General features: G+C 36.9%; 1 protein-coding gene across 8 annotated transcripts in view; it reads left to right on the top strand.

Annotated features, from left to right (window-relative positions):
- Positions 1 to 14,223, top strand: part of TTN (titin) — a 244,913-nt gene that overhangs the window by 15,519 nt on the left and 215,171 nt on the right. For all 8 annotated transcript variants that reach the window (XM_039554641.1, XM_039554643.1, XM_039554642.1 and 5 more), the window contains exons 12-32: positions 569 to 844; positions 956 to 1,075; positions 2,148 to 2,423; positions 2,692 to 2,757; positions 3,227 to 3,485; positions 4,081 to 4,141; positions 4,256 to 4,468; positions 5,191 to 5,333; positions 5,986 to 6,188; positions 6,302 to 6,532; positions 7,088 to 7,332; positions 8,053 to 8,276; positions 8,376 to 8,540; positions 8,644 to 8,812; positions 9,335 to 11,025; positions 11,119 to 11,400; positions 11,669 to 11,935; positions 12,079 to 12,351; positions 12,459 to 12,722; positions 12,822 to 13,082; positions 13,618 to 13,878. In XM_039554641.1, coding sequence (XP_039410575.1) covers positions 569 to 844; positions 956 to 1,075; positions 2,148 to 2,423; positions 2,692 to 2,757; positions 3,227 to 3,485; positions 4,081 to 4,141; positions 4,256 to 4,468; positions 5,191 to 5,333; positions 5,986 to 6,188; positions 6,302 to 6,532; positions 7,088 to 7,332; positions 8,053 to 8,276; positions 8,376 to 8,540; positions 8,644 to 8,812; positions 9,335 to 11,025; positions 11,119 to 11,400; positions 11,669 to 11,935; positions 12,079 to 12,351; positions 12,459 to 12,722; positions 12,822 to 13,082; positions 13,618 to 13,878 — 5,950 coding nt within the window. The remainder of the gene's footprint in view (positions 1 to 568; positions 845 to 955; positions 1,076 to 2,147; positions 2,424 to 2,691; positions 2,758 to 3,226; positions 3,486 to 4,080; positions 4,142 to 4,255; positions 4,469 to 5,190; positions 5,334 to 5,985; positions 6,189 to 6,301; positions 6,533 to 7,087; positions 7,333 to 8,052; positions 8,277 to 8,375; positions 8,541 to 8,643; positions 8,813 to 9,334; positions 11,026 to 11,118; positions 11,401 to 11,668; positions 11,936 to 12,078; positions 12,352 to 12,458; positions 12,723 to 12,821; positions 13,083 to 13,617; positions 13,879 to 14,223) is intronic.

Here is a 14,223-nt window from a genome sequence, read left to right as displayed (position 1 = left end):
CAAACAGAAGTCCTGATACAAAAGCATTATTTCCAAATTATCAGACATCTCAGTCTCCCTTCTTCTGAAAAATCCTTTAAAATAGATCAGCACTGAATTAAGAGATATACCTGCTGTAAAAATTTTTATGGGTCTGCTTCTCAGTAAATACATTTACATCAGATGCTAGATGCATTTTTTACATTTGCAAGAGTTATATGGAGCTGATGAGCATACTTTAAAACTATGTGCATGTTTACATACCTGTATACTCTTAGAAGAGTGGACACAAGTGTGACTGTAAAGTATTAAAATTGGGCTTGCAGACAAATATTGATATGTATAAAACACAGAAGCATAGATATATTCTGAATGTGCAGAGATAGCACTTAGAGAACATATATGGTTTTGAATCTACTGATTCTTAAGGGTATTTACAGGTGCATACTTTTGATCTTTTCGTCATTACTTTTACACAATCATACACCCTCTCTTTGGAATATACTGAGCATTATAACTATTTGTCATATATGCAAGTTTTCAATATAATTATGAATACGTGTACAAATTCTGCTGATGTTGTTTGTAGACTCAAGCTGGGAAAAAGGCTGAAGCTGTAGCTACAGTCGTTGCAGCAGTTGATCAGGCACGTGTTCGATCACCCTGGCAACCAGAACAAGTAGATGAAGCTTATGTAAAGCAGAAAACTTTGGAATATGGTTATAAAGAGCACACTGTAACAGACCACGTTTCTGAGGCCCCAGCAGAACGTCATGTTGTCACTAAAGAAGTTAAAACAGTCTATGTTCCTCCTGAGAAACATATCTCAGCTCCTGAAAAGCAGGAAGTTCATATATCAAAAGAGGTTAGACTCTTTTTTATATTATGTTCTTTCCAGAATCTATGTCCCAGTGAAATCTGTTTCAGTTTAAAGAACAGCATCACTTTCAACAACCTTTTTCATTACTTTGTTTAGATAAAAAGAACAACAGAAATTGAGAAAACAATTCATGTTGAACCCCCGCGACCTCGCACAGCAAGTCCTCACTTCACGGTCTCCAGAGTTGCTGTTCCTAAACCAGATCATACATATGAGGTAAGCTGAAGTGTATCCAAGAGGAACATGCTCATTTTCAATAGCCAGTAGATCACCCATTCCATCTGGCTTTTCCTCACACACTCCAGTGTGGTCCTTCCCCAAGAGGAAGAGTTGTATACTCCTTACAGCTATTTTTGTTGGCTTGTTTGACTAATAAAGAATACTGCTGTAAACAGACAAATTGCTAAAATAGAATTTGTTGTTATTATTAGTTATTTAACTAATCTTATAAACTGTTTGAGGATGCAGCTTCAGTACTTCGTGACATATAGTGAAATTGTAGATATTTGTCATGCAAATTATGTTTTTTAAAGAGCAGAAGTATCCTTCATTAATCTTATTATGTGTATCAGTTCACTTGCATACTGCTCTATTCTTCCTTGCTAATTAATACATACTAAGCTAATTTTTTAAACAGAAAAAATCCTGACTGACTGTGTAATATGACACTATCCATTTTTAATGTTAGTCTTTCCACTCTTCTGCTTGACTCCTTTACATAATATTAAAATTTCCCAGTTAATTAATTTTCTCATTTAAGCATATTTTCTCTCTTCACCTGGAATTTAAAAATTATTTTCCTCCAAACATAATTAAACACTGTCATAAATATTTTATTAAATATTTGTGCATTTTTTTAGAAGTCATTTCACCTATAATAAGGTTTTGAAATCTCTTCAGTTATTTTAATCACTGGAAGTTATATAATTATTACTAATCTTTCTTCCAATATTAGACTGATTAAATGGAAATCTAAGGCTTCAAGTGAGCAAATGGAGAGAACATTTCTTGTGCTACACTTAAGAGCTTCTTGACCATTGAAAGATCAAATTCTGCAGTGAAAAAGAAAATATTTAAATGTTAGATCAAAAATAATACAAGGGTATTATATCTATGGTATTCTACTACTGCAACCTAATACTCTTATTTTCACATATAGCTTTTGCAGTGTCAAAACCAAGTAACTAAGGAAACAACTGCTCCATATGCAATCTGCTCAAGAAATGCACTCTCTCCTTTGAAAATAAGACAACAACAAAGATGTAACTCTTTCTCTTCTGTTCCCTAGGTTTCAATAGCTGGGTCTGCCATGGCTACTCTGGAGAAAGAGTTATCAGCTAGTTCTCCTGTGCAAAAGATCACCAAGCCTGTGAAACCACCTCAGCTAAAGCCTCACGAAGTCAGGACAAAAGCAGAGCCAGTCGCCCCTCCACAGTTTCCCTTTGGAGAAGCTGCTGAGAAGTATAAGAGTCACTATGATGTTGAGACTAAAAAGGAGACAAGGATTAAAAGTGAAGCAGTGCGGACAGAACACTTGATGCTGCATAAAGAAGGTGAAGCAAAGGTATGTTCTTAAGCAAATTTCTGTCTGACTGACTTTCATCTTAAAAATATAGAATGGCCTTACTTTTTTGCTGTTTTCTTATTGCAATTTTCCACTTCTAAAGCATTTTGCTGCCTTTTATCTTTTCATTGGTTTACACAAATCCTTGTAAGGACCTAATATTTACCTGTTACTTTCAAGAGTCCACATTCCCTGATTTATTTTCTTATTTAAATTATGCTGTTTATGTCCTTGACTTTGTTCATTAATTGTTCTCTAAACAACCTAGGTGACAGAAACTGCCAGAGTTCCTGTGCCTGCAGAAATCCCTGCTACTCCACCCACCTTAGTCTCAGTAAGTAATTTGTATGTAGTTTAGGGGAGTTACACTAGATTTTCACCCATTCTGTTTTCTAACTTTTATCACTGAATACCTAACCATTAAAAATTGGCTTTATTTAATTTTTTAAACTTTGTATTAGATTTACTCAGCCATATAATTTATCTCAGATACAAACTCTTCTCGATGTCTTTTATGGTAGTGACTCTTCACAATTATGTCACATAGTAGGTAGATCTATTTGCATAAGTGTGAACCTACTTTTTCATTTTGTTAATAACAGCAGTGTTCAGAGATCCTAAAATCCAGTTTCAAATACTTCCCTTTGGAAAATACCCCTCTTCTTTTCCTGCATACATTGCTTCACAGATCACTGTTTTGAACTAGACATTAAATTTTCCATTCAAATAGGTTTTAAATATTTAAATATATGTTTAGTATTGAAAATATATACTGACTGTGATACTTATTTTTTATCATACAGGGCCTCAAAAATCAGACTGTGACTGAAGGTGAGTCTGTCACTCTGGAGTGCCAAATATCCGGTCATCCTCAGCCTACAGTGACATGGTACAGGGAAGACTACAAAATTGAGAGCTCGATGGACTTTCAGATCACTTTCAAAGCAGGGCTTGCTCGCCTTGTGATTCGTGAAGCCTTTGCAGAGGACAGTGGAAGATTTACCTGCACTGCTACCAATAAGGCTGGGAGTGTCAGTACTTCTTGCCACTTACATGTAAAAGGTAAGTATATTTATAGAATCACATAATTGTTTAAGTTGGAAAAGACCTTAAGAGCATTGATTTCAATCATTAACCCAAATCTGCCAAGTACACTGCTAAACCACGTCCATAAGCGCCAAATCTACATGTCTTTAAAATACCTCCAGGGTGGAAATGGTATTTAAAAGTTAGCCCCAGGTGACTCCTGGGTAACCTATTCCAATGCTTGATAACCCTTGATAGCCTTTTTGGTGAAAGGTTTCCTAATATTCAAAGTCAACCTCCCTTGGTGCAACTCAAGGACAGTCCCTCTTGTCACTGTAGGAAGTTAATAATTTTGTTAACTGTCTATTACTTGTAATGTATTGTAGACATTTAAAACTCATGGCTTGAGTTGTATTCCAGGGTTATTAGGTAAAAGGGCTGTAAGAATATGAGGAAAAGGCTGATAATGGGCTGATAATGGGAAACTCTTAACTCAATTCCTTGGTGGAGTTAGCAAGCCCCCTGAGCCAACTACTTACTCTTTTTATGTCAACTCTACAACTCTTTTTATGTCATTGTTTAAGGCCTATTAAGGTATTTTAAAATCCACTATATCGAATTTTCCTTGTAGTTACTGAAGAAATTGAGACTCGAGAAACCATTTCTGAGAAGGCTGTTACAGAAGAGAAACGGTAAATTTCCTTTTCTAAACAGACTGCTCCTACTGCAGTCATTAGGTTCTTGCATCCTGTTTTATGAGAGCTTCAGACATCAGCTCACTTACCTGCACTGAAATCTTATTTCAGCTATGTGGAGACAAAGGACATTGTAATGGAAGATGTCTCTGCTGCAGCAGAGGAAGTATCGGGAGAACCCGTACCTCCTTTCTTCATAAGAAAACCCATGGTGCATAAATTAATTGAAGGTGGGAGCATTATTTTTGAATGCCAAGTAGGGGGCAATCCAAAGCCACATGTCTACTGGAAAAAAGGCGGAGTTCCTCTAACAACTGGCTACAGGTACTTTGAATACCATGCACAAAAACTATCTTAACATAATTTTTATGCATATTTAATTGGCAATGTCATAATTTTGATTCCCTTACTTAAGTTGAGCCAGAAAACATACCCTGATTTCTGTGACATTTTTATTTTCTTAATGTAAAAGTTATAGGATCATGTCTTAATGTGTGACTTTAAAAGGCTGCTAAGTTTTAAAACATAAATATTCAAAAGACTATAAAATGAGATATGCTACTTTTCCTTATAAACAAATCAGGAAGTTTTGCGTTTGTTTTAGTCTGTCTTTGCAATGTTTGCATTCTGTCTATTTAAGTGTTGTCTGTAGAAAGCAACATGCTTTCTAGCTGAGAAAAAAACCCACATTTGTGGCATTCTTGAAATAATCATGCTATGATGATCCATATTAGGACAAACTGTGTGCACACAGAATATACCATTATATTTTGTGTGATAACTAGACCTCTCATATTTCAGTACTGTTGTTTGTATCCTATTTATTTAGTGATAACAAAAAGAAAGCTGTCCAGTACTCTAGTTTCAGTGTGGTTATTTTTCATACACTGCTCTGTAGATTCATTCAGTGAGAATTGCCTGCAAAAGTTTCTCTTTTTGTGCCCTGTACAAGTTAGGAGTGTGTCTCATTAACTGTATAAGTAAAAGCAAATTCACTAAAAAGCCTGTCCAGAATTACAGACTTTTTACTTTTATTTTTCCTATAGATACAAAGTGAGTTACAAAAAAGAAACTGGGGAATGCAAACTTGAAATTTCCATGACTTTTGCCGACGATGCCGGAGAATACACTATTGTTGTTCGTAATAAACTTGGAGAAGCTTCTGCAACGGTCTCCTTACTAGAAGAAGGTACATTTTAGATTAAGGCAATGGGAACAATATTTCTTAAAATTAACTTCAAAATGGGAAAAAAGATTTTAAATTGTGCTGCAAATTCTTTGCAGCTTAGTTTATTCAGCTGAAGAAACATAAAGGGAGATCTGTCAGCTTTGTTTCTGCAAGAGTATCTGACATCAGGCCCTTGAAGGACTTTATTCTTTGCTAGAATGTGTAGTTATAGGAACCTTCCTCTGTTGACATGCCATGTTCATGACAGGATAAGACATTCAGAGAGTGATGTGGGAAAAGAAGGTTAATCAATTAATAGTTTTTTATCTTAAAGGGAAAGAAGCTAGTTTAATTTTTTTATTTGTCCTGTAAAAATGTACAAAAATTTTCAGGAGACAGAGTCATGGTGAAGAAATTGTAAAATAATCTCGGCAGATGCTTCCACTTTGAGAACTAGGATATCTAAATAGTACAAGAAGACTTCTGTCTGTTTATAAAGCTCATCTTAATACATCAGTCTTTGCATTTTGTTGCTGTTTGTATTTATTGGCTAAACAGATAGAAAGTCTGCTTGAATCACCAAAACCAGTAAAATAAGTTTGTACTTGTTTTCTCCATTCAATCCAGTGAAAACCAAAAAATTTATCAAAATTAATCTGTTCTCAATTCTTAGCTGATTATGAAGCCTACATAAAATCACAAGAAATGATGTACCAAACTCAAATGACTGCATACGTACAGGAACCTAAAGTGGCTGAGGTAGCCCCACCTATTTCCTATGGTGACTTTGAAAAAGAATATGAAAAAGAACAAGCTCTAATCAGGAAGAAAATGGCAAAAGATACAGTGATGGTCAGAACTTTTGTAGAAGATGAGGTATGTCTATCCCTCTGTATTAATTTTGGGTACTGACATTTTACCATACAAATAGTTTATTTGCAAGGTCATTATTTGACACAGAAAACTAATGGTCTTGCTTTTCTGTATAGGAATTCCATATTTCTTCTTTTGAAGAAAGACTTATCAAGGAAATTGAACTCAGAATTATTAAGACTACCTTACATGAACTTCTTGAAGAAGATGGAGAGGAGATGATGGTTGATATTTCTGAATCCGAAGCTGTAGAAGCAGGATTTGATTTAAGATTAAAGAATTACAGAACCTTTGAAGGGACAGGAGTTACCTTCCACTGCAAGACATCTGGATATCCATTGCCAAAGGTACCCCACATCTGTATAAATTTTTTTTAATAAATATTTTGATGCTCTACTTGAAAAAATCCCTTAACATCTCATTGTCAGACTTTTTACATTCTGCATAGAAAACAGCAACTCTCAAAGGAAATCCAGTCTTCTGGTTTGATATCAAGCTGAGTTTTCCTTTTGTCCCTTAATAGAATAGAGTTAGGTTGGTTAGCCAGTTCAGAGGTAAGTTGGATTTACCAATTAAGTTAGTCTTGATTCTGAGTATCTCTGAGGTAGCCTAGCCCAGTGGGGAACACAGTAGTAGTCCAGTCTAGGTTACTTTGCCCTTCATCAAAATGGGCTTTATATCTGTTTGTAGCTCCAAAACTCATGTTTCAGATTGTTGTGTAAACATGTTACTTTAGTCTTACCTATTTCAAGTAAAAATATTAATGTTTAACACACGTACATGGGCTGTGATGTTTTTCAGCTGACAAACAGTAAGTTATAACGTCTTGCATGTATAAGTCATCACTGGATCTTTGTCTTTAGGAGAGTTTGCATAGTAGTCTACTGTTTCTTTCCATGCAGGTTGCATGGTACAAAGATGGCAAACGTATAAGGCATGGAGAGCGCTACCACATGGAACTTCTGCAAGATGGCAGCGCCACTCTGCGTTTGCCTGTTGTTTTACCTGAAGATGAAGGAATTTATACAGTCTTTGCCAGTAATATGAAAGGAAATGCCATTTGCTCAGCAAAACTCTATGTTGAGCCGGTTGCACCTACAGCAACTCCAGGTTATATGCCAGGACCTGAAGTTATGAGAAGATATAGGTAGGTACACGATAATATAATTTTACAAAACTTCAATCTGCTGTGATAGACAGTCCAAAAGATCATTACACAGCAGTTAAATAAGCTCATGCTATTGGAGTTTGCATACCTCTGGAAAAGCTCTAAATGCTGTTTTCATGACTCATATAGATTTATGCGCTTTTTGTCTGATTTTCGCTTTTAATGAGCAATGCAGTTCCCAGAGTACAATCATTCACGTACATTTCCAGCCACAGTATCAGATTTACAACCTCAATAACCATATTTATTGGTTAAAGTACTCATGTTTTTGAAAAAATACCTTCTGCACTTGGAGTTTTAGTGTGGTGTGCAAATATTTTTCCCTGCCCTTGAAATAGCTGTATTTCTATGACAGAAAAAATTAAGCATTGCCATGTCCTGTGTTCAGTTTCCATACACATACACACCCATGCACAAACATACACAGGATTACACCCATATCTGTGCACTATCCAAAACCCAAAAATTTCCTTGGCCATAGTGTGTCCTAACACTGTACATCTCTACAAAGTCCTGTCAAAAACATAAAGAAAATTGACTATAAAGAAAAATTAATTTTGTCCCAATTTCTCACATAGATAAATTAGCCAAGCTCTTTAAAATAAATTATGAGAAAGGCAAAGGTTGAAATCTGTTTATCATGTCAGTCCACTGCTATATGACATTGTCATATATATCTGTCTTATCTTTTCCTTCCAGGTCTATCTCTCCGCGGTCTCCAAGCCGGTCTCCAGCCCGCAGTTCTCCTTCTCGTTCTCCTGCCCGGAGATTAGAAGAAACTGATGAAGGGCAACTAGAGAGACTGTATAAGCCAGTTTTTGTGCTGAAACCTACGTCATTTAAATGTTCACAGGGACAGACAGCAAGATTTGACTTAAAAGTTGTGGGCAGACCTATGCCAGAGACATACTGGTTCCATAATGGTACATCAGCCTCATTTTCATTAACAAATAATCTTTAAAAGGTCTTTGATATCTCATTGAAACTGTTTTGACTGCAACTGTTCTCATGTGTATCTGCAGGTCAACAAGTGATTAATGACTACACCCATAAAATAGTGATTAAAGAGGATGGCACCCAGTCATTGATCATTGTTCCTGCAATGCCTGATGACTCTGGAGAATGGGCTGTCATTGCTCAGAATAGGGCAGGCAAAGCTTCAGTCTCAATGACACTGACTGTGGAAGGTATCTTCTGTACATTTTATTTTTAGCAGTCTGATGAGTGTTTTTTATTTAAAATCACGGCTGTGTCATTTCCTCTTGTGATAACTTACCCTTGCTCTTTCAGCTAAGGAAGACCTAGTCAGACCACACTTTGTGGAAAGGTTGAGAAATGTCAGCGTGAAGGAGGGCTCTAGACTGGAGATGGCAGTGAAAGCTACTGGTAACCCTAATCCTGATATTGTATGGCTCAAGAACAGTGACATCATTGTGCCTCATAAATACCCAAAAATAAAGTAAGAGAATTTTTTATATTTAAATCTATTTAAATTTAAATTTTATTCAAATTTTATTTTCTTTTATTTTATTTAAGATACTTTATGTAAGTTAAGGAGTTAATAATCACCATCCTGCAAAATGCCTCCTACAGTTTCACAGAAGGAATTCACTAAGGGCTTTTGCATTTCTGCAAGGATTACAGATATGAAATATCTTGTAGTATTCACTCCATTTTTTTCCAGCTTGTGTTTTCATATAGTTTCTATTCTGCAAATCCATCACAGAGATTATTGAACTGTTCTCTGTCTCTGATTTTGAAGACCTCTGCAGGTAAAACTGCCACTGAATTTAAGAATGGTTTTTATTATCTTTATCTGTTTGATTCATAGGCACTGCACTCCCAAACATGCATAAACATAAACAACGTATCTAGTACCTCCAGAGATTTGCCTTTGGAGGCTTTGACTTAATTTGGAAGAAGGACAAAAAATGAATGACAAAGAAGGGAAAAATAGTTAGAATTTTTTTCTGTATTTCAGGATTGAGGGAACCAAAGGGGCAGCTGCCCTTAAAATTGAATCAACTGCCAGGCAAGATGCTGCATGGTATACTGCTACTGCTATCAATAAAGCTGGGAGGGACACTACCCGCTGCAAAGTAAATGTTGAAGTTGAACATACAGAACCTGAACCAGAAAGGAAATTAATAATTCCAAAAGGAACTTACAAAGCCAAGGAGATTGCAGCACCAGAGTTAGAACCTCTCCATCTGCGTTATGGTCAAGAGCAATGGGAGGAAGGAGATCTCTACGACAAAGAAAAGCAACAGAAACCATTTTTTAAGAAGAAGCTGACATCTTTAAGGCTCAAACAATTTGGACCAGCACACTTTGAATGCAGGCTTACACCAATTGGCGACCCAACCATGGTGGTGGAGTGGTTGCATGATGGCAAACCCTTGGAAGCAGCTAACAGACTCCGCATGATCAATGAGTTTGGGTACTGTAGCCTAGACTACGGGGTAGCCTATTCCAGAGACAGTGGAGTGATTACTTGCAGAGCAACTAACAAATATGGTACAGACCATACATCTGCTACTCTGATCGTGAAGGATGAGAAAAGTCTTGTGGAAGAATCCCAGTTGCCAGAAGGCAAAAGGGGACTCCAGCGAATTGAAGAGTTAGAAAGAATGGCCCATGAGGGTGCTCTACCTGCAGTTGCACTGGACCAAAAGGAAAAACAAAAACCAGAAATCGTTTTGGTTCCTGAACCTGCAAGAGTCCTTGAAGGTGAAACAGCACGATTCCGCTGCCGTGTGACTGGCTATCCTATGCCCAAGGTCAACTGGTACCTCAATGGGCAGCTCATCCGTAAAAGCAAAAGATTTAGACTCCGTTATGATGGAATCTACTACCTGGATATCGTGGACTGCAAATCATATGACACTGGAGAGGTGAGAGTCACTGCAGAGAACCCAGAAGGCTTTATTGAACATAAGGTAAAACTTGAGATCCAGCAGAGGGAAGACTTCAGATCTGTTCTTCGTCGTGCTCCTGAACCCAAACATGAGCCTGTTGTTACAGAACCTGGAAAACTTCTCTTTGAGGTACAGAAGGTAGACAAACCTGCAGAGGCAACAACCAAAGAAGTGGTGAAGCTGAAAAGGGCTGAAAGAATCACTCATGAAAAGCTTTCAGAGGAATCTGAAGAGCTGCGAAGTAAATTCAAGCGTAGGACAGAAGAGGGCTACTATGAAGCCATTACAGCTGTGGAACTTAAATCTCGCAAAAAAGATGAATCATATGAAGAAATGTTAAAAAAGACAAAAGAAGAACTTCTTCACTGGACCAAAGAGATCCCAGAGGAAGAGAAGAAAGAACTTCCTCCTGAAGGCAAAATCACCATTCCAACATTCAAACCAGAGAAGGTGGAGCTTAGTCCAAGCATGGAGGCTCCCAAGATACTTGAACGAATTCAAAGCCAGACTGTAGCCCAAGGAACAGACGTGCACTTTCGTGTGAGAGTGGTGGGAAAACCAGATCCTGAATGCCAGTGGTTCAAAAATGGTGTTCAGATTGAAAGGACTGATCGTGTGTACTGGTACTGGCCTGAAGATAATGTCTGCGAATTAGTTATCAGAGATGTGACTTCTGATGATTCTGCCAGTATCATGGTGAAAGCAGTCAATATAGCTGGTGAAACTTCTAGCCATGCTTTCCTGTTAATACAAGGTAATTTCAATTCTCTTACTTATCCTACTGCTCATCATAGTGTGTTATGTCTTTTGGTCAGTGCTCTGTTGATCATTATATAATGTTTTACAGCCAAGCAGTTAGTCAGCTTCACTCAGAAGTTACAAGATGTTGTTGCTAAAGCAAGAGACTCCATGGCAACATTTGAATGTGAAACATCAGAACCCTTTGTCAAAGTGAAATGGTTTAAAGATGGAATTGAGATTCATTCTGGAGACAAGTACAGGATGCACTCAGACAGAAAGGCTCACTTTCTTTCTGTATTAACAATTGATATGTCTGATGCTGATGACTACAGCTGTGCACTGGTAGAAAATGAATCCATAAAAACCACTGCAAAGCTTACTGTTGAAGGTAAGAAGCATACAGCTCAATACCATGCCATACTGTTAAAGTGAAATCAGCTTCAGAAAGAAATAAAACTACTTAAACAGATGTCTAACACCCTAACAAATGTTGAGCCGCTTTCATACTTTTGGAATCCAGTATGAAAGTTCAGAGATTTATCTATGTAAAATGGTTACACTATATATATTTATTCCCTTAGGATCATTTAATAACAATTTTTTTCTTCAGGAGTATCTAATCAAGCTTATTCACAAATGTAATTATGTGCCTTTAGGTGCTGCAGTTGAGTTTATTAAAGAACTTGAGGATGTTGAAGTGCCAGAATCCTTATCAGGTGAACTTGAATGTGAGGTTTTCCCAGAAGATGTGGAGGGGAAATGGTATCACGGTGATGTTGAACTCACTTCTAATCTTAAATATGTGATTGCATCCCGCCGTGGTCGTCAGATCCTCACTATTAAAGATGTTAATAAAGATGATCAAGGAGAGTATAGTTTTGTTGTTGATGGAAAAAGGACTCACTGCAAACTGAAGATGAAGCGTAAGAATTTCTTATATCGTCTATATATTACAGATTTTCTATATTATAGCATGTATTATAGCTATATCGTTGTATGCCATAATGCTTTAATGTTCAATATTCTGCCTCTTATAAGTATTAATTGACTTCATTTAATTACACAGCTCGTCCCATGGCAATTCTTCAAGGACTTACTGATCAAAAAGTCTGTGAGGGAGATATCGTGCAACTTGAAGTTAAAGTCTCCCTAGAAAATGCAGAAGGTGTCTGGATGAAAGATGGCCAAGAAATTCAATCAAGTGACCGCATTCATATTGTGTTGGATAAACAATCACATATGTTACTCATAGAAGATGCCACAAAGGAAGACAGTGGAACTTATTCTTTTAGTGTTCCTGATCTTGAGCTCTCAACCACTGGACAGATCACAGTGTACAGTAAGTCACTATGATGATTTTGAAGGCGTGTTTGATTTTTGACTCCTTTAGGATTACTTTTTAAAGGCATAGTTTTTCTCATGATGAATATTTTTGTAACTTGGCAGGTGTGGAAATAGTGGTGCCTCTAAAAGATATTTGTGTAGTTGAAGGAACAAAAGCCATCCTCGAATGCAAAGTTTCAGCACCTGATGTGTCTTCGTCCAAATGGTACCTAAATGATAATCAAATAAAGCCTGATGAACGTGTACAAGCTGTATGTAAAGGCACTAAACAGAGGCTAGTGCTCACCACAACCCATGCATCAGATGAAGGACGTTATAAACTAATGGTTGGCAAAGTTGAAACAGACTGCAATGTCACAGTTGAACGTAGGTGTCTTTTAAGACGTACAGTTCTTTGTGAAATAATTTCTTTGAAAAAAAAACTGTGGAAACTATTCATAAATTTATAATGTATTCTTTTTACAGAAATTGAGATTATTAGAGGTCTCCATGACATCACCTGCACTGAAACACAGAATGTGTCCTTTGAGGTTGAGCTCTCCCATTCGGGGATTGATGTAATTTGGCATTTCAAAGGCCAACACATAAAGGCTGGTCCTAAATACAAAATTGAAGCACATGGCAAAATATATAAATTGACGGTGGTGAAGATGATGAAAGACGATGAAGGAGAATATGTATTTTATGCTGGAGAGAAGAAAACATCTGGGAAGCTTATAGTAGCAGGTTAGTAAGGTTAAAGTCCAACATTTTCATTTCACTGTGATTTAAAAACTGTCCAATATACTGTATTTCATACTTTCAGCAATACTGTTGTTTCAGTGGGGGGGTTTTGTCTTTAGTTTATCTTTTTTTTTTTTTTTTATGTTCTCCTTGCCTTTCACCTTATTTTTTGTGATTAGTATAATTTGACTTCTCAAATCTTTTAAGTAAGTGTTAATGTATTTTGCTAGATCAAAACCATAGTATGAAATGCTATATTATGCTTTTGATGTAATTAATGTAAAAAAGAAGGGGTTTTGTCTTGAGTGCTCTCAGTATATCTGTGCTGATGATAAAATAAAAGAGAATAACTAGCATAGAATTAAGAAACATCTTTTTATAATGTTCAGGTCATATTGTATTCCTGATTTTTCACAGAGCTCAGAATGACAATGGGCAGGCTGCAAGTTAGGGCAAAGTATTCCAGCATCTACTTTTTGTTTCGGTATGGGGGGAAGCTGAACAGCAACATGATGAATGTGCTTTTCCTTCCCAACAGGTGGTGCCATTTCAAAGCCTCTCCATGACCTGACTGTGGCCGAGTCCCAAACGGCTGTTTTTGAGTGTGAGGTGGCAAATCCTGAATCAGAGGGCCGGTGGCTACAAAATGGTAGACCATTAGCTACGACAGATCAGTATCGTGCTGAATCTGATGGTGTAAAGAGGCGGCTTATTATCCCTGCGACAAAACTGGAGGATATTGGTGAATACAGCTATGAAATAGCAAGCTCAAAGACATCTGCCAAACTGAAGGTCGAAGGTCAGTATTTTTTCTAACTAACTGATGTCTTTGAGACTTATTCCAGCATCCCTCACTATGTCTTGGACCAGGCCTTAAGACACAAGCAAAATAAAATAAATCAAATAAAAAACTCCAAGCCAATCCAACAACAACAACAAAAACTAAACAAACAAACCCCCAACCAACCAACAGAACAAACAGACAAAACCCCAGAAACCAAACATTTCTCATGGATGCTACAAGTAAAGCTTCCTTGTTTTGTTCCCAGCACACCACTTTGCTGGAAACTGCACAAATTACTATGAAGCACCATTATTCACTTTTATTAAAATTATTGTATTTACTATGGGCTTTAATTTTGAT

Source organism: Corvus cornix, chromosome 7 (assembly GCF_000738735.6).
Source record: "Corvus cornix cornix isolate S_Up_H32 chromosome 7, ASM73873v5, whole genome shotgun sequence".
NCBI classification, from domain to species: Eukaryota; Metazoa; Chordata; class Aves; order Passeriformes; family Corvidae; genus Corvus; species Corvus cornix.
Note: the sequence above shows the minus strand (reverse complement) of the source record. Positions and strands in the feature narration are given on the sequence as shown.